The sequence below is a fragment of the Salminus brasiliensis genome, chromosome 14 (genome assembly GCF_030463535.1).
Source record: "Salminus brasiliensis chromosome 14, fSalBra1.hap2, whole genome shotgun sequence".
NCBI lineage: Eukaryota > Metazoa > Chordata > Actinopteri > Characiformes > Bryconidae > Salminus > Salminus brasiliensis.
Window position 1 is genome coordinate 30,753,366 of NC_132891.1, and position 20,689 is coordinate 30,774,054.

A 20,689-nucleotide genomic window follows, 5' to 3' on the forward strand; every position below is an offset into this window, starting at 1 on the left:
ATTCTATTGGCAGTACTAAGCTCTGTGTGTGTGTTTGCATGTGCACATCTATGTTAGCAATGGATGCAACTTAAAGTAGCTCAGTGCATTCATTAGAAGTGTCCACAAACATTTGGACATATAGGGTATATCAGTTTCAAATGTGTGTAGTGTCAGAACGGGACCGTGTTGTCTGGATGTATGACAACCCAGTTAACCCTTTAAAGCCCAGTGTATCATGGGATGCATACTTGAGTTATGAAAACCTGCAACATCAGTGTGATAATTTAATCATGAATTATCATAAATAATTCTTACATAATATATAAATTAACAGCAATATATAATTAAAAAAAGAAAGATTATATAAAAGCTGCACACTGATTGGTCATAACATTAGCACCACCTGCCCAATATTAAGTAGGTCCCCCTTGTGTCGCCACAACAGACCATTCGAGGCATGGCCTCCACAAGACCTTGTGATGTCCTGTGGGTTCTGGTTCCAAGACATTAAGAGCAGCAGATCCTTGAAGGCCTGTGAGGTGGGGCCTCCATGGATCACGTCAATGAGCCTTAGGTGCCCATGACCCTGATGCCAGTTCACTGGTTGTCCTTTTGGTAGATACTGACCCCTGCATACTGGGAACACCCCACAAGACCTGCTTGGTGTTTTGGAGATCCTCTAGTTGTCTAGCCATCACAGAGTGGCTCAGATCTTTACGCTTGCCCATTTTTCCTGCCTTTCACACCTTCATCACCTTCAACACCTTCAAGAGCTGACTGTTCACTTGCTGCCCAATATGTAGATCCCTTGACAGATAGACGCCACTGTGGATGAAGATAATCAATGGTTTTCACGTCACCTGTCGGTGGTGCTAATGTTATGGCTGATCAGTGCTTATGTAATTGTTGATTTATGGCTGTATGCTGAATAGATCATCCAGAGCAAGCTCTAGCTGAGAAGCAGGCCTTGCTACTGATGCAAGCTCAACATGCTGAAGGGGAACAGCGGGTGTCGTGTTCCCTCTGCAGCGCACTCGTATTTTCAACAGGGTTTTAACGGTTGCCAAATATCTGCTAGGAGTGTTGCATTAATTAGCTGTGGATGGGGATTAGCTATGTTTTTGGCAACTCATCACACAGAGACCTTCTAATAACAGTACTGTTAGTGTGCCTGTTCCACTGTGCATACACTGCTATACACTGCCTAGTGTTAGTAAACATGTGGTGTAATTAAGAGTTTCTAGAGGTTTAACATATTATTAGGCCAGATCCGCACACCTCTAACCCTAACCCCAACCCTAGCCCCAAACACACTTACAGACTAACTAACTAACTAAATAAATAAATAAATAATAAAAATAATAAAACTCGCACCCCATTCTCTTTAAAACATTACATTTTTGTTCTGTAGCATATATAAACAGTGTATACTGATTCAGCAGGATGTCAGAGCCCTGCTTTTACAGAATCCTGAAAGCTCAAGAGCCGAGAAACTAATGTGTTTACTGAAGTTTGCAGAAACGACTAGAATCCCAGCACCGACACATTTGGGAGCTCCCGGAGTGGTCTGAAGTCACGCTCCGAAAACAGGTGGGGGAAAACAAGCCCACTGTGGCTGCAAGTTTAGCGACATGCTAAGTTCAAGTAAGAGAAAGCCAACAAACCTGGATGAAGCAGTTTACTAAATGAGCCTGAAAACAGTGGAAAACACTCGTAAGACCATTCACTCGACTCTGTGCTCTCAGATATTAAGGCTTTGTCCTCTAAATGGGTGGGATTTGGATTGCTGGAGTTCAGCTGTCTTTAATTTGAGATATTTGTCTTTATTCCCACATGATTCCACATGAAATGTTGGCAGTTGTCCCTAATAAACAGCTGTGCTGCAGAATGCTTTGCAACTAAAGGGGGTGTGGTCCAGCATGAACGTGACGCCAATGCGCACCCTCTGACACATGATTGGAAGCTTTGTGTGTCATACTACCAGCTGTTGAGGTGTTTGCATAAAGACATGGAAAAATACCAGTTTAATAAAAACACAGCAGAAAAGCCCCTAAATCCCCTTTCTACTGTTTCTCACCTGTCAGTGTCGTATTCCAGCTCAGTGCAACTATTAAAAACATTAAATAGTCACTGGAGTAAAGAGAGAAACTAGCATTAGCTCCAGTATTTGCAAAAACAAGGGGACCCTGGCACTGTATTAATAAGGTAAGCAAAGTTCATTATCTGTTTTTTTTATTTTTTCAAATGAGATTATGGCGATTTTGATGAGTTAATACTATATTTATTATGTTGTCTGTCATGTTGTGGCGAAGCTGTTCTTCACTGTGGTTCACCACCATAGCTTCACTCAGATGATGCGATGAGGTTCTCCTGGTCTGGTGGCAAAGTGTGTTTTCAATCAAATTGTCTTCAACCCTCTGAACAGTTTGTTTCCCCACCTTGACATTCAAAACCGGACCCCCGGATAGGTATCCTGAAAACCAGACAGGTGGCAACCCTAGCAGCATTTCAGAAAAACAATTCCCAATTCCCATATGATATATTTACAGCACAAATAAGTAATGGCTGATTTAAGGCCTGCCGTTAATTTGCTAATAATTCAGTGTTCACTGCATTAAAGCATCTAATGCAGATGACATTAGTGAGACATCATGGCATGGACTGTGTCAGGTGACAGAAGGTGTTCATTATAGCGGTGAACTGCTCCAATGTGGAGTGTCGATTTCTCTGTAGCTCTCACTGTACCCTCTGTACCCTCGATTTCTTGTCCTTCCCCTTTGGAATGAACTCGGCCCGGGACGTCACAGATGCCATGTGACCAGGGTTTGCTGCATGTTTAAATGAGCGAGCACACCAGTCAGTTGTAGCACAGCAAAACAATCATAGTGGGCGAAGGACGCCATTTGACTGAAGGGTCCAAAAGGCAAGGGGGCCATAGTCACCCATTGCTACACTCTTTGAGCAATGCTATAGAATAACCACTACTGGTTCCTTAAAGAACCATGTCTATAATAGAGATGTATGAGTGAGAAAGACCTTTACATCCAGTGAAAACATCTCTGTTGTAAACATGGTTCTTTGCTCAAGCAAACCTTTATTTTTAAGGGAGTACAAGCACAGTGTCCTCCGAAACATGTGAAGGCAGCCACCACCCCTTTTCGAACAGGTTTCGGCGTCACGTGTCGAAGGACACAGTGCAAGTTTACATGAATGAGGATTGGGTAATTTGCCATCCAAATCCTGTCCTTACTGTTAGCACTTCTGTTACTATGTGGTTACTGATGTTAAGATTTTACACTACATTTGTGACGGATTCTGACTGATGTTTTATTTTGAAGCCAAAAGAACCCATTCATAAAAAGATTTTATTTAGTTGCATGAGCGATGGCAACTGCTTAGAAAGATGATTATGGAAAAAAAAACATTTATGGCTTTTGTAAAGATGAGTGAAAAACATCTGGATAGCACCTTAATATAAAAAAAACAGTTTACAGATATATTAACAGCTTCATCATAAATTCTTTTGTAAACATAGCAAACTAATATAAAATATTCCTGACAATTGCAACAAAATAAACCATGAACATAAACGGTGCAAGTTCTACAGGCAACATAGGAGAACTGATACACAAGACCACAGACATCTCAGAGCATTGAATGAAGTCATTGTGATGAAGAGAGAACGCTTGGTGGCATGCTTTACAATGTGATGTTAAAGACATCTACGAGGTTAACAGTCTTTTTCACATAAAAAAGTTCTTTTTCGTTTGCTTGTTCTTTTTTTACAAGGGCCTGGTTAAAACAAACAAACAAGGGAATGGAAAAATACGTGTGAGAAAAATCTCCACTGAGCCCGAACCTCAAGAAATTCTGTACAGTTAAGCGTCCCACTTTAGAACCCTTTACATCTGAAGATAAAGTGATGTGGTCACAGTTTACAAGCAGAGATCCAAAAAACAGTTCTGCGCTAATTGTACAAAGCACTCATCAGATTCCTGACTGAAAATGCCAGCAATAAGAAATGTCTTTTTTTTGCCTCGTCCACCACAGGACAGTCAATAAGACCCATGTCACAATGTCAGAGGTGGCTTTCGTTTGTACTGGAAGAGTACAAAAGTGTGGTCACCACAATGTTTACAAAACTCCTTACTGGGCGGGATCCAAAACTGTGCAGTGTCTACAAAGGGTGACGTCTTGGAAAACGTGGGAACTGTGTTTATGGTGGTGCTTTAAAGTGGGAAGGAACAACCATTTGCAATATAGAATGAGGTCAGTGGTCACAGAGAAGCTTCACTAGAACAGAACTTTTACTATATGGACGTAGGAGGCATTTCTCAAAGCTAGGTTTCTCAGTTATCGACGACTCTAAGAGACGACCTAAAGGAACGGTTGGTGGGAAAATTTTTTCACTTCTTCCAGATGCAACGGATGCTATCGCTAACAAACACCACCTTGACTGACTTCCCACACTCCTACCATGAAGCTGCCCTCAACTCCTCTGCCTCAAGTCTACTTCCAGATAACATGGCCATGTAGGGCCAGTTCTGGTAGCCCAACTGGGCAACAGAAAGTTCCACAGGTTCCACGCTGACCCCACAAATGAATGGCCACCAGGGTCAGTGATGGGACCAGGAGATGTTGAACATGCCCATTTGGGTTGTACACTCCTTAAGGGGCCTAGATGGGACCTATGTGAGAATAAGGTGGGATGTAGATGGGGCCCATCTGGGAAGCCCTCAAAGCCCATGCCTACCTTATTCTCACATGGCCACACATTCAACCTTTGTAAGCTTCACATGACAGCCTTCCAGGGTGTGGGCCATACTAGCCAAATGTGGCTTAAGTGGAAAACTGGTGTACGTTTGTTTTTTCACCAGACAATTCCTGTAATTATGATGGAAAACTCACCTTCTCAGACATTTTTCACTTTTGGATCAATTAAATTAACTGAGAAATCATGCTATGTGAGACAGCCCCCTAAAAACAATGCTAAAAGAAAACTTCATAGTGACACACATACATACATACATACATACATAGCCAGGCACAGTAAATAGATTGACAAGGAACAAAGAAAGTAACCATTAAGATGTGGTCTTGTCTTACCACATGTCTGCAAAAAGAAAAAAAATAAATAAATAGTAAAATTCACTGTAAAACACTGTAGCTCTATCTCGCATGGATAGTACTTTCATTATTGCTACACGCTTTTGCCACGTAACATATGATGGAATCGATGGGAGTCAACGTCCGATGCAAATTGTGTACAAATGCACGTTTTGTTTTTTTTCTTTCTTTCTTTCTCTCTTTAACGTTTTACATAAAATATGCATATTAAATTATGAAACCACATACATAAACACTTCACTTTGCAATAACTTTACACAACTATGTTAACAAAAGATGTGCACAGATGTACATGTAGAGACAACACAAGAACATTCGGAGAGAAAAACAAAAACAATAACCTGGAAGACTCGGATAGGTTTTCAATCAGCAAAGTTGCTTCAGTGACGGAATGATGGCTGATGTCTACTTAGCTACTACTTGAAACTGAGAAGGAATGAGGGAATAACAATGTTGTTGATGACAATGTTTAGAGCGTGTAGAAATATGTTGAGTCACAGGTGTCCACCGCTAACACGTCCACTCACTTAGGTTCTGTCCGACAGGAATTCTCAGATAGAAAGGTGAAATTTGTCTGCAGGAACGATACTGATTGGGAATATTTTGGTGCCAAAACGGGAATGTCCTGTGAGTAAGTTTTTAATGTAAAAAAAAAAAAAACTACAAATGTCCTGCATCACTAGCATCAGGGTATAGAAAAGGTTGGTACCTGATAGTTAGTCAACAGCCCCCTTGTCCTCAATTACCAGTTTTTTCTCAGCCTTGACTGCCACAAGAGGACAAGCTGTCATAGAGGGAGTCGCTGAGGGACTCAGGGGTTTCGAGGACCTGGGGGTGGCCGGGCGAGAGAGCATCATCAGGCCTCTCTCTCACCAGCTCCAGACCAGGATCCCTTACTGCGTCCGGGTTGATGGGAGCGTGGGGTTTGCCTCTGCGAGCATGAGCCGCTTGGGAGAGGTTTCTGGGCTCACCTTCACGGCTGATGGCGGCATCGCTAGTCCTGGTGCGCTGGAAAAGAGGCATAAATTACATTTAAATTTTAATTAGCATAAATATGTCATCAAAGAAGCAGAATATTTGTAAGTTTTTACAGCATAACTAACCAACTCTCCAACATGCACAAAGTGCTAGCATAAAGTGGCGACAAGTAGGTTGCATTGCTAAGAACAGTAGAAGACCTTCTGAAATCAATCTGATCCAGATTTTTGTCCATTCCTATATAGAACAATGTCTCAAATGGTGGGAGAAACCACATAAGTCTGAGTTTGATTATTTAGTCATGCAGTTTGAATGATGCTAATTGGTCCTTATAACTCTTAAGTTAAGAGACAGCCGACTAAATTATGACTTATTAGAAAAATGGGGAATGATGGGGTATATTTTAAGCCCTATTCCGACAGAATTGAATTAACATGGTGTCCTGGGGTAATTCTCTGTTTCACAGGGGCTCCTCTGCAAGTTTATTCCCGATCGTCTGATAAGCTTAGACCCGTCCAGATTCATATCTGTGTGTAGATGTCAGCTCACGTCTACAGGAAAAAGAGTGTTTGTCTGCTGCTGTACACTGTATTTAGCATCTCTGAGACTGTATTAGAGCTCCTCCAGTGGATTTTAAAAATCACTAAAGAAAAACTAGAAAATGAAGACAAACCTGGGTTTATCTTCTCACAGTTTGCACCGAAGCAGCACCACCAGCTTTTTAAAAAGGATAGCATCACCTCATATAAGATGGCAAACTCCAATAATAGGACTCTTATTATCTCCTCAGGGGAGCAATTAAAGTCTACTTTGAGGTTTTCGGCAATAAGTAAGTTATCTTCGTCCAAAACGAAAACAGCTGTGGCACACCAACCCAACATCTGTGTTTGTTCGCGTTCGGAGTCGGAGGTCGGAGTGCTCTGGCTAATACTATGCTTTTTAGCTACATAGCTCCAGTACAAAACCGGCCTGTCTTGACTGTCTGAACTATAACCTTAAACTTGAATTTGGCAGACCTTCAGAGATGGTATACCAGTATCAACAGATACCGATACTGGGTTGAAAAGAGTAGAAGTGTTTATATCAGGATCAGAATCAGAAAAAAAACTTATTGAACCATCTCTACAAACCTTGTAAGGTTTTTAAAGCTTCAATTCAAGCCCGCAAACGATACTGCTGAGAATGGCTTGTTTAACTTGGTCCTGGGCCGAGTGTGAGAAAACAGACTCACCCTCCTAAATGAGCTCTTCTGGGTTACTGGTTCTAAGCCCTCACCTACTCCAAGATAAACATCTGATGACTCTGTAGATCCTTTCAGGTTGGGAAAAGTCCAGTTCTTTGTGGGCCCAGACCTCATCGGTGCTCCACAGACGTCAGAGCCTAAAAGCATTTTAAAAAAAAGTACCACACAGTTAAATAGAGACGTGGAGAAGACCAGAAATAAGTAATAAACTCTTATGCTGAATCTCTTTGATACAAATCTATCAAGTTATTGTCAACTTAAATCTGAAGTGCTATTCACAGAAATATAAATAGTTTCAAGGTTAAGGCAGAGTTGTGTTAATAACAGGTTTGGCACTCCAGCACCAGCATGAAGTCATTAATAAGCTGATTACTGGTCAGCAGGGCACTGATGGTCCATCAGGTCCACTCCAAATTCCCCAAGCAGGGTAAAAGAAAAGCCACAAATAAAGGAACGACACAAGTCTGGAGCCGTACCTTCATGCCTCATGTCGGCAACTTGATTAGGTGCAATCTTGCCTTCCAGTGTGGCGCTATCCACCTCCTGACCCATGATGTAGTCTTCCTCCAAAGAGGACAGCTCTCTCTCCAGAGTCCAAGCCTTATGGGGAATTTTCATCCCTGAGCCATGTCTTCCCTGGGGTAGGGAAGGATCGTTATCCCCTTGGGCCTTCCCTTTGGGAATACTTTTGCACCCAGCATTTGCGCTATAGTCGGGAAGAGGAAACGTGCCGATACCACTGTCCAGCGTGTGTGTAGAGATTCCAGAGCCTGTTACAGGGCCGAATACAAAAATGCAGCACATTAGATGATGGGTGATCACAGATGATGATACTGGTGACTGCTTGATGTATGTTTAACATTAAAAATAAAAAAAATATGATGTAAAAATGAGTTTAAATAATAAATTAAATAGGATCTAAATATGCACCTACATGAGATACGCTAATAACATTTTCTATACAAGTCCTTCTTCAGCATATTCCGTAAGCCAAATAGTCAGCAGCCTAGGCATATGTAAAGTGCAAAGTCACTGCTGAGAGGGCGAGATCCACTGTCAGAACTGCAGCAATAAATGCTTGCAGGTGGAAAGCTTACTCAACACAGACTGCACAAACTGGTCCAGGCATGTTTGTAAGGCAATGTGCTAACCTGATCCATCATGTTGATGTGTGGACTCACATCTTGAAGGGTGTGATTCTAATCATGGCATTAGTCGCAAGCCCTACCTGCAAAACGCTCATGGTGAATGGAATCAGCCAGGTTCTCATCCGATACGCCATCCACTTTGCTCATTAAAGCAGAGCCCTATGATACATCACACACATCAGCGTATTATTTAACAGTAGCCTTTGAGGTAGACTCTAAAAGAGGGGATGAACACAAAGTACATATAACTTTACCCTTTCCATGTCCTCACTACTTCTGGTCTGACTAACAACAGCAGTGCTGTGGTGGCTAAAGACAGGTCTGGATTTACAGTCGAATGAGAGGCGTCGATGAGCCACGCTGACACCTCCAGCATCCTTTCCATCCACCCTTTTGGGGCAACAGAAAAAAAAACATTATTGGTCAACAGGGTTTGAAGGTTCCTTCAATATGACTAATCACTTAGCAGTGTGCAGGTGTGTGAATGCATGAGTCAGTGAGAGAGATGTAATGGGAAAATAGTGATAAATCACACTTACCGGTTGAGCAGCTGCTGCATGAAGTTATCTGATGGCATTCCCCTGTACATAACAGACAGCTGTCCTTGGGCCTGGTCCATCACCACCTCACAGGAATGTCCCTTTCCTTGTCGGTCCAAGGCAACCCCATTCACATACGCCCGTTCCTCTTCAAGGGCTTTGTGCAGCCCCTCTGCTTTCTCCATCAGCATGGATATGTTTAAACTCTCGCTTTCTGGTTTTTTAGCCGCTTTGGAATCCTTCCCAACCGAGGATATATTCAATTTCCACTCCCTCTTATCATCCTTGCCTTTTGACGGCTCAGGTTTCCGACTGAGGGCCGGAAGCTTGCTCTTCCGCAAGCCAAACCAACTGGCGATACCGTTGGAAGCCTTCTGTTTGACTTCGGCTACTTGACCTTTGTCCTGTTCTTGAAGCTTCAGCATATTTTCCTCAATGCCCTTCATGACTTTCTGCTCGATGGAGGACTGAGGGCTGGGTGCAGAGTGCCTCTTTTCTTCAGCGGACTCCACTGGTCTTGGTGGGGGAGGAGGAAGGCTCTCCCCAAAGGAGTTCTTCTTCTTACCGCTACGGAGTTGGCTCCTGTCCTCAGATTTGGACAAGTACCTTGGAATCTCTTGAGTGGGCTTGCTTTCTCTGTTCAAAGATGGCGGCACAGTTTTAGTTGGGGATTTCAGAGGAATCTTGTTGGGGCTGCTACTGTGGGTGCTGGATACATTTTTCCCACCATATGAAAGACTGTGTGGTGTTGCACTTTTAACATAGCTACGCAAAGCTTGAGCAGTCTCTAAATTGGCAGATGGTGGAGGCATTTTGGACTTGGGGCTTTCTGGCTTTGCAGGGGACAATCTAGAGGACTCGCTTTCCAGTTTAGAGATTACAGAGCCTGCAGGGAGAGATCTAATTCCTTGGTCAGCAAGCTGAAACTGACCTTGTTGTTGTTTTGCAATGGCGTCATCCATATGGCCTGAGACAAAGGACTTTTCGTCGCCAGAATCTGCATTTTTTGACAGTCTATGTTCTCCGGTTTTACAATCCGAGTTCCTATCAGCAGTTTTGCTTTTGTCACTGGTTCGCGGAAGCACACTCGCAGTGGATTGCACTTCCCTTTTCTCAGTTGGCTGGGAATAAGCTGATGGTTCCTCTGGGTTCCTCAGCTTGCCAAGCGCAGCCAGCCTTTCTTTAAAGGAATGGCTGGATTCACCCGACTGTCTACCCAAGCCCGTCTTCTTGGGAATGGGTGGCGGATCATTTCGTTTGACAGGTGATCCTGCAGTTTGTGAGGGTTCTTTTGCCACCTCATTTTTCTCTTGGCTTCTGGACCTCATGCTAATGCCACTCGACTGTGACTTCTGGGAAGATGACTGACTGGGCAAACTGCGATGGTTGCCATGCTTGTGCCACACAGGGCTGTCGGAGCTCTCTTCTTGGTCTGAGGAATCAGAGCCAAGAGAAGCGTCTTTTTGTGACTTGAGACTCGTGGGCCTCTCCGCACCAAAGTTTCCAAGCTTTCCTTTGACTCTTTCAGTATTGGAGCTGACGTAACGGAGTGCCGTGCTCACCTCTCCAAGAACCTGGGAAATGTCCGAAGCACTTGTGTGGGAAAGATCAGAGACATTTTCATAGTGTGGTATTTTCTGAGTGTTCTTTTGAGGAGGAGCGATTTGTGTAGGCTTGCCACTTCGACTGGATTTAGGGATGCCACAGTTAAGTTCCTTTGGCACCACTGGAGGGGGATCGTCAGGCTGGGGTGGAGAGGTCGGTGCAGAATGCGTGGAAGGGTAGGGCTCTGATTTGGGACAAGGAGGCTGTTTTTGTCTTTCTGTTGTAGTTGCCTTGCGGACAGCAACAGGTGAATGGTGTACCTCATAGTTGTTGCTACGACAAGGGATCTTTGAGCTGCGTGTTAGCTGAGGGCTGAGACGGGGGGCACTGGCTGCTGGTGCACGCTCGCCAAGGGTTGGAATCTTCAGGAACTTGAGCAGCTTTGAAGGAGAGGCTTTGACTTCTCTCAGGCATGACACTTGGTTTGGACTCACAAGTTTGGATCGTTCAGCCTGAAGCTCTTGGGGGGTGCTTTCTTCTTTCACAGGTGCACATATGTCATCCAGCACTCTTGAGGCAGTATGGTTTTCATTGGGAGAAAACAGCAACCCTTTATGGACAGGTTCACCGCTTTCCAACTCACAGTACTTGTCCTGCAAGTTATCCTTCAAACTGAGAGCAGGCAGCTTTGGGGTGGTGGGCAGAACTCTGTGGGCATCGGTGTCTTCCTTCTGCAAGACCTCTTCACCTCCTGTGACCTTCTCAAGCTTCTGTGCTGCAACAGTGTTTAAGTGCTTGTAGTCCTTTTCCAGCAGACTCGCATTATTTGTACTCTCATCACTAATCTGTTCATCACAGACACTGCTACTTGACCTTTTCGATAACTGGGAGTCCACCAGAACGTCGGACATTCTATTTTTGTCTCTCGTCTCTCTCTCCGTCAGTGCAAGGGAATTGGCTGGTGTATAATCAGGAACTCTGCTATGGTCTCTTTCCGCCACTGCCAAGTTAAGGTAGGAGTCTGGAGCTTCTGTTGGCGCAAGTTCACTGGACGGGTCAAGACCTTGTTCCGCTGGAGGAACAGACGCATCTGCAGATTTTCTGTTGGCTAGGAGTTCACTAGTACCTGCGGCAGGCTTCACAAGGCTCTGCAAGTCTTGGTTCTTGTGGAATTCGGGTGGAGCCAAGTTGAGGTTGTCGAGAGTAATGGCGTTTGAAGTGCAGCAATTGTGGCTACTGTTGGCTAGACTGATCGAGTCCTTGTTGGAGAGCATCAGGCACGTGTTACAGCTTCCACACTTTACACTATTGTGCTCTCCTCCATTCAAATGCTGATGCGTGCAAACGTCTGGACAGGAATGCGGACAGTGCGTTTTCGTCACGTTACACCTGGGCGAGTTGTCTCGGCAGGCTAATACGCTGTCCTTGGAGACCAGCGCCTGGCTGTATTCACAGAGGGAAGATATGCCAGAGGAACGATGGTAGCGCAGAGGATCAGTTTCCTCGAGCTTGCGAAGGACCTCCAGAATGTGTGCTTTCTTTTTCAAAAACGGAGATAAGGCGTCCATCGAGGTGGTGGAGCTTTGGGTCTCAGGAAAACAGTTTTGTGCACACTCTCCATTTCCCTATCGAGTAAATCAAACGCTATATATTAGACATAAATACATAAATACACAGCACCACATATTTATTTACAATGTAATTACATTCTGACTCCACTACAAATGCATTTTAGTATGTTGTCTGTTGCTCTACATGCATACACCTAAAGGTCAAGCACTGCAGATATTCTCAGAGCATTGTTTTTACCTTGGCTTGTGCATTCCTCTGGGTCTCAAGAAGTTTGCTTGCGTCACTGTGCTGTAGCTCAGCAATGTGTTCCAAGCAGGACCCAGTCTGAATTCAAGGTAAACAGAGGGGTTAGAGGTTCCGCGCTGCATTATGTTCTCCTCATACGTGACCTAGCATTCAGTAAATCAGCAGCATATTTTTTTATCTATGAAACACATATCTGATTCTCTTATCTTTTCCGTTCTACCTCAGAAGGGAAAAAACTCACCCACCACCCAAGTAAACAGGAAAGCGCAAATTGTCTTTAATTTGTTGTGCAAAACAAATGCAACCAGCAAGAAAATAGTACGACTTGTACAAATACAGTCTTTGAGGAATGCTTACAACAAAACACAATTATGTCTGGACTGGGATTGATCTATTACACACAGTTGTTTTCAAAAAAATGATTTAATTTACCTGCTGATGTACACATGACTGATTGTGCAGTTTCTCCTGGAGGAGTTCACATAGCGTTCTGTTCTGCCTCTCCAAATCAAACACACGCATTTTCAGCTTGATGCACTCCTCCCGAAGATCCTGCAACAAGAACACACACTGAAGCATTACTGCCAAAGATGACAGCAAAGCACTTCACTGACAAGAACCTGCATCTGGACAACTAACACTAAAGCAAATGTACACAGTGGGCTTTACCTTCTGGTTGAGTAGGGCCTGGACAACATGGTTGGCGACCTATCAAAAGAAGAATGTAGAAAGATTTTCAGCTTCTGGGACTTCAGGAATGCTGTTGAAAGAGGGATATCAAACAAATGTCAGAACTCACCTCATCCAAGCATCTCTCGTAAGCTTCTCTCTGGCTCTCGTTGGCTAGGGAAAGGGCAGAGTTCTCAGCCTGGTCCGAAAACAAGAGGATGCTCGTTATTCACCACACTGATGCTGAGACGATACCAGCGTGTAGAATGTTTCACGCTGGAGCTGTGAGGTAGGGTTGTGGAGAAGTGTGACTCACTTGTAGCTCCCTGACACGTTCCAGGAGCTCACTGCTGCTTTCCTCCTCCAGGTACGATTCCAAGTCGCCCTCCTCGGACTCCAGGTCCTCCTCAAGCGCTCTGTGCTCGACCTCCTCCGACATCATGCTCACCTGCAGGGAGAAATATATAAGACGTGTCATACAGGGGACTCGATATAGCATAGCTCATTGTTAAGAACAATGAAAGAAGCATGGCGTATGAAAATATGAGAATAATTTGGATTCAAGACTAGTTTCCAAAGTCCGAATCAAATCAATATAGGACCTTTCGTTAAAACCAGAGTGTAGAAAACAGCACAACTAAGCTAATATTCTCATGGCAATCCAAACATCTCCTTACTATTGCTGGCAGACCTGGCAGAAAGGCAGTGGACTGGTCCAGTCCCAGTGTGCGTTATGCCTATGCCTGGGACAGTAAGGAGTGCAGTGGTGGGATAGGACTAATGGCCTAGGCTTTGGCTACAGCCCCATATTAATAGAGGGGATTAGACAGAACTAAGCGTTCTAATCACACCAGTGGATCGTGGCCATGTCACAGCCCTATGACTCCAGCTTAACCTGCATTAGTGACCAGAGCACAGGAGCCCGTTTCACATGGCCTATATAAGCTCCTACAACAAGAGGCCCACTTGTCAGCGGTATTTGTTACAACATGTCCGCATTACTTCAGGCCTCTTGTTCTCAGGCAGAGTGAATCCGATCACTACCTAGTGGAACCAGCGTGCAATGCAACGTCGCCATTCGTAACAAAGAATCGGATCCATTCAGACTCCTCTTGACCTTCTGGTGCCCTATACACCAGAGTCCACCCATTCCTGTTATTGCATTACCATAACCTTGACCTTCACTTTGCACTCAGGACAATGCCAGCACACAGGCTCTATCCTGTTACAAAACTAAATCTAAAAATCGATTGGCATGTTCGTGGCACTCATTCATAATTGATGCTTTAATGATGTGTATGTGTGTGTGTGTGTGTGTGTGTGCTACATTATGTCTTATGCCTGGCTGTGATGGCAGTGAACTGGTTCGAACCAATACTCTTCTTATGAAAACAGATGAATACAAAAAGCCCACTAGGGGTCACAGAGCTTTGACGGAGTGCAGTGGGTCAGAGAACACTGCCCCACTTTTGCTGTGGAGGACACGCCACAGAGCAGGGCTGTCTGGTGCGCTCCAGTGCCAGGAAGGTCAATTCGCTCTTTCAGCCTCATAGTTTCGGGAGACAAAAAGGCAGATGTGACGTTTAAATTTACAGTACAGCTGTAAGGATGAACTGAGTAAATCCATTTACACAATTAAAGGCAATCTATCTGGACTATAGGTTTACAGATGGTGACAAATGGCTTTACAATTGTGTTGTAGATATTAAGACCACTGGTTGCATACATCTCTAATGGGGATTCTGTGGTTAGCACTGGAATATTGGGTTTAATACCCAGGTTCACCAAACTGCCAATATCGGGCCCCTGAGCAAGGCCCTTAAACTTCTTTACATCTCAGGCCAACTGGGCATGTTTGCTCACCTGTGTATATGTGTGTGTGCACTGCTTGCATGGGTTAAAGGCAGAAGTCATTTCTCTTCAAGTCCTAAAGAGAAGTCCTATTATTTGGCCTGATTCATTATGAACTAGGCTTGGGCGGTATACCGGTAATACTGTATATGAGGACGGTATTTCAAAATGATCTAATTACATTTCTGTTCGGTGTCTATCCAGTACACAGACAAATTCGTTTTTAGTCTTCTATGTGCCTTTAAGACAGCTACATGGTGGGGTGGGGAGGTCACGCACTGAAATGACAATGAGCTTGACAGGAAGACAGAGTAGAGAAAAGCCAGTCTACAAAATGTGCCTGAAAACAGTTGAAAACACCATTCACTCGACTTTGTGCTCTCAGATATAAGAGTTTATCCTAGTTGTCCAATTGTTTTTGTCGGTAGCTCAGCAGTTAGTCATCAGCAGCTGCACTGGGCTGTTCGATACTAGGTGGAGTTGTAGCCAAGGTAGTTAAGCAAAGGCTAGCAAGCGAGTGGCGACAGCTCCAAAACCATGGACTTGGACATGGAATTCAGCCTTCTGACCTTTTAACAAGCAATCGCTTGTCTAAACGTTTATAAATGGGCCGTCAGACAGACTTCAATTTGTTCTGTGGTGAGCAGATTGTAATCCTGCTAACTTTATGAGTTCGAGAACATTTTGAGACAGTAGCAACAACAGTATGAAAAAAGTGGATACAACCAACCCCATTATCAACAGTGGATACATTGATTATTAATTGTGAATTCTTTTTTTTTTTCAAAGGGGCTAGACCAAAGGAAATACCAAAGCCACAGTGCTGTACAAGCAAATAATATTGTGCATTTCGTAGACCAACAGAGTGCTTTCAGCCAGACGTTTTGCTCCAGAACTTTTCCTCACAAAACCCCCCTCAAGTGCTGATACAGTGGGGTTTATCAAACCAGTTGGAACAGCACCGTGCCAGTAGTCATCCATTTAAAAAGCTGTGCAAACATTACACATGTCCATGAACTATATATAGCACCAAGCTGAAAAAACACCCAGACCTGAGAGCTATGGGATTTTTTTTTCTGTACTGGCAGACCCAAAGGGGTTGTGGCTGTTTTGTATCTGTTGTTGAATAGGGGCCAAAAATGCCTCTCTCATACAGAGCTGGAAAGCCATTGAGACACACTAGGTAATGAATCCAGAATAATAGCTTATTGGGAATAAGACACTGGGGCCCCAAGGCAAACTAAGCATAATCCGCTTCTTATAGATTAAATGCCAATTTCATATGACCACCATTGTGCACTGGATATTACTAGCGGGGGTAAACCTGCCAGCATTCCAGGTCAGTTTTCGTGTTCCTTTCAGACAAAAACAGCCTGCTTTAAAACTTCAAGCCTTAAAGCCTTCTATAAGGACAAAAGTATTGGGACACCCGCTTAATCACTGCTGTTTCTTTTCTGAAATCGAGGATATTAAAATGTTATCCTGCTTTTGTTGGGAAGAAGGCTTTGTACTACATCTTGGAGCATTGCTGTGAGGATTTGATTGCATTCAGCAACAAGAGTGAGAGTTAGTGAGCCAGAGTTAGTAAGGTCCGGATGTTGGATGAAGAGCACCACCCCACCTCGTTCTCTCAACTCCACAACTCATCCCATCCAAAAGTATTGGATGGAGCACCAACCAGAGAACAGTTCTTCCACTGCTCCACAGCTCACTGCTGGGGAGGCCTTGGTACCCCTCTAGCCCACGCCTGGCATTAGGCATGGTGCCAACAGGTTCGTATTTATCTGCCCCAGAGAGACCTATTCTATACAGGCACCAGACAAGCTGTGTGTGTGTGTGTCAGCAATGGGTGCAACTTAAAGGAGCTGAATGCATTCATTAGAAAGGGTGTCCACAAACATTTGGACGATTTGGACAATTATACATTAAGTTTCCAGTCAAAATAGTCAAGTACAAGTTGTTCATGCTTCAGAGGATATTTCTGAAAAGATCACACACACTATAATCCACTTGCAGAAGGTAAAAGCAAGGTGGACCTCGTATGACCTGGTAGACCATCAAAACTGCCCCATCAGATAAACAGCACTTACAGCTTCCATCTTTGAAAAAGAGAAGGAAACCCATGCTCATTTTAGATCTGTAGAACTCTACAGGAGTTTCGGCCCATCCGACCTTCCACTGTGAGAAGACAACGCTGTGAGTCTGAAGGAATGTGGAGCTGATCAAGAAGCTCTTACTGAGGAAAAGAAGGAAAGAAGAACATTTGCAATTCAAAAAGCTGCCGCTGCTCATGTTCTCAGAACAACTAAACGACCACCTCCGAGCAAATTATTTATAACGGCTTCAAACGAGTCAAATTAGAACAGCTAATGAAGCCAACAGCTGTAAACGCTCCTGATCCTGTTAACTGCAAAATCATGAATATATTTTAGACTGTTCAGTTGCAAACATCAGGGTTTATGGTACAAAAGGGGCAGCTCATGCTGGATGCCTTTGGTCCGTCTTTTACCCTGGTGGGTCTCCCTGGGTTTGTTCAGACTGCACAGGAAGCCGAGTCTGCCCCTCAGGAGACCGCTGGAGACGCCACATGCAGAGCCGCCATCAGGCTTGCTCATCTTTCCTTTTCATCTCTGAATCACTGGCGAGCAATGAAAAATTAATGGATGAGTAAGCCAAATCTACTGAGGCAACGGCTAAGAACTCAAAATTGAAGTGTTCGAGATAATAGTGGCAGTACAAGAGCAGATTGCACATACAGCGTGCAGGCGGTGAAAAAATTTAGGAATTCCCCTGGACAACTAGGTATTCCCCCTTGGTAATGGTTTAAAGGTTCAAAATGAGCGTTAGCAATAGCCCAGCTGCTGGGTTGTTTATCCTACCCGAATGCAGGGTTGAGCTTGTTGCATTATTTCCACAGCGCTGAGCAGGTTTTTGGGACGGTTTGGGTTAGCCCAGCTGTTGCGATAGTAACTATAATAACAGCCTAGCCAACAGGTCAGTTTTCAAACCATAAAATGTGAAAGCTGATTAGAGCAGAATTGGAATTGGTAAGTAAACCTTAATAAAATATAGATGGGTTACTTACCACCACTCTTCTCCCCATATATACGCAATTGTTTATCATGTGTTTTTTGTTCATGTCTGTAGATTCTTTATGGGTATCAACGACGAGAAGTGAAGAAGCTTAAATTATAATTAATAAAGTTCTGGGATACGCTAATGACCCAAACTGGTTCGTTTTTAACCTTTCTGAATGTTGCTATAAGACTACGAATTGACATCCAGCTAAATCCACTTTGTCAGTTCCAGAGACATACAATGCTAGAGAGAAAGCCATTTAGCCTATCTATTAACACGCCAGACATGCAGATTAGGTGCCCAACATGACCGGATTCCTAGAAATGCACCATTTACGGCATGATAACAATAATTATAACTTTCATTAACAACCTTGCTGTAGCTGATGGCAACTTCTATCATTTAAAATATGAAAAATATATACACAAGCAGCGCTAAAAATAGTGCTATCAATATGTATCGATTCTGCAAATGTGAGCGGCATGATTCTGCAAGTCATGACCACTCAAGCTAAATGAGCAAAGATGCCCAAGATGATGCTCCAGTGTGGGAGTACTTTAAATTAGTGCTAAATATGCAGTTGTTATAAGAGGTTAGCATACCATGGAGGCATGGTTTGACAAGTCATCCCAAAAATGCAGCATAGCTTGGTAGACTTTGTGCCACAAACATGCAAGGCCTGCGAGAATCTGACAGAAAACATCTAATAAATCGACAGCTGATTTGCGCTAATTTGCGCAATCACTGCAATACACTATTAATGAGTTTCCCAATTGGAAGCAGTTTGAACTTTAGTACATAGCACATTTAGGATTATGATTAATAAAATGTAAATATTGTTGTGAAATATTGTAAATTATGAAAAAAATTAATAGTGTGTTTGGGGTTTGTTTTTGTTTGGTGACTCATTAAGAAAGATTCACAAGTATTCAAAGCCTTTAAAATGCTGTTCCATCTAGCCTTTCATTTTACACTTCATTTTGCAAGTGGACCGTTCCGATTATTGTGCACTAATTCAAACACTATTTTGTGCTTTATTTCCAAAAACAGTCATGAAACCATCCCATCATAGTTTACCAGGTTTGACAGTTGTTTTCCAGTGTTTCAAACCAAATCTAAACAACTTTTTATGTCCCAGATTTGCATTATTAGCATTGTCCAAATGCATGAATTTATGGAAATGCTGTTTGGTCACGTCTACAAATAGAGGTTGGACAGTACTGTGTGTATGACTGATTTAATGAAACACAAATAGACAGATGTACTAATAAACAGTTTGCGAATGCGGACCACACTAGCTGAGGCAAGGAGAAGAACCTGAGAAATTTGGGCTGGAGTTCTGGGGGGGTCTGGCTTCGGATGGGACCCAAAGCCAGACCCCTCTTGCCAGGTAGAGGTTGAGTATGATTGGATCATCAGGAGGAGCAGGGGCAGTGGTGGGTGCACGTTTTCATCACGAGAACGAGAAGGGAGAGGAACGGTTTTATAGTGTGTAGAAATGGAGGGGAGGAGTTTGGGCGTGGTCCTTCTCCCAAACTTTCAGTTATTAGTTATTATATAACTCCATTAGAACACTACTGCTTTTATTACTGCTGATGTATGGCATGGCCATCTAGGACGACTAGCACGACTTTCAGAGTAGAAAATCCAACTTGTGGAGGCGTTCCTGTTAAAATGTTCTACTTGGAACTCGGAAAATCCAACATCCCAGTTATCTAGCTTCTCTAAACTTACGGCACGCCTCGGAACTGCCGGTCTAGAACTGGCTCTCCGGCTCTGCAGATGGATGATGTTGGGCAACGCAATGGCTCACAGGAGGAAGGCAGCATTATCCTGAGCATCTTGCGATATAAACTAAGCACATCAGTTCGAATGGGGCATTGAGTTGTCTGCCGTAATTATCAGCTGTATTTCTAACCTCAGACAGACAATAATAATCATCATCAGCAACTACTACAGCGCCTGCTGCTTTTTTCGAGACAATGCAGTCAGTCATGAATGTCTCACTGACTAACCATTTGCTGAGACACTCCACATTGCATACTGGGCTATTCTGGGCAACCGCATCTCTGTCAACAACAGATGTCTTGATGGACACTGCTTTCACCTACGATCACATGTGACAGAGCTAAGTCACTAAGTCTTCGTTCCTCAGCAGCCAATGAAGGGGAGGGTGGGTTGTTAGGGCTAATCTTCTCTTGTCATGACCAAATGAGATTAGCATCAGTTTGCATCTGGCCCTGAACTCCATGCTCACCTTCCAAATAGGTCTAATCTGAACCGTCTGCACACACCACCTTTGGTGTGAAAAGCCACGACTGGTGATTCATTGGGCGGACATACTTTTCAGCTTGGCCTGATTAGCTCACACCGAGCTAGAACCTGAACAACCAGGGAGACGAGACGGCTAGAGAAAACAAAGGCGGGCTATAGCCTCCACTGCTAACAGGATTCTTGGCAAGACTACCCCACTGCTAGCCCCATAATCCCTGCGATATGCTGAGCAGTAAACATAGCCATAAAACACTGTGGCATACACTTAATAGGGCCCCCAAGCTCATTTATCTGTAAGGCAGTACATTTATTGAACCTTTGCTGCAGAGAGACTACTGTTGGGTGTTCGAAGCTGGAAGACGGAGGCACGGTTTGGGACTTTGTTGTCCTGATTTCTCTATGCTTCTGAGTCACCATGTTGGTATGATGGCCAGAGG

The 20,689-nt window shown here is 43.7% G+C and overlaps 1 protein-coding gene across 3 annotated transcripts in view; it reads right to left on the reverse strand.

The window, feature by feature from the left end:
• Nucleotides 1-4,413: 4,413 nt before the first annotated feature.
• nckap5l (NCK-associated protein 5-like) overlaps nt 4,414-20,689 on the reverse strand; it is a 32,278-nt gene continuing 16,002 nt past the window's right edge. For 2 of the 3 annotated variants that reach the window (XM_072656401.1, XM_072656402.1), the window contains exons 2-12: nt 13,366-13,497; nt 13,180-13,248; nt 13,050-13,088; nt 12,813-12,932; nt 12,372-12,458; nt 9,018-12,187; nt 8,733-8,868; nt 8,559-8,637; nt 7,807-8,100; nt 7,319-7,467; nt 4,414-6,117 (exon numbers count right to left, since the gene is read on the reverse strand). In XM_072656401.1, the coding sequence (XP_072512502.1) occupies nt 5,866-6,117; nt 7,319-7,467; nt 7,807-8,100; nt 8,559-8,637; nt 8,733-8,868; nt 9,018-12,187; nt 12,372-12,458; nt 12,813-12,932; nt 13,050-13,088; nt 13,180-13,248; nt 13,366-13,491 (4,521 nt within the window). In that variant the 5' untranslated portion in view covers nt 13,492-13,497 and the 3' untranslated portion in view covers nt 4,414-5,865. The remainder of the gene's footprint in view (nt 6,118-7,318; nt 7,468-7,806; nt 8,101-8,558; nt 8,638-8,732; nt 8,869-9,017; nt 12,188-12,371; nt 12,459-12,812; nt 12,933-13,049; nt 13,089-13,179; nt 13,249-13,365; nt 13,498-20,689) is intronic. The other variant, XM_072656403.1, reaches the window with a different exon arrangement.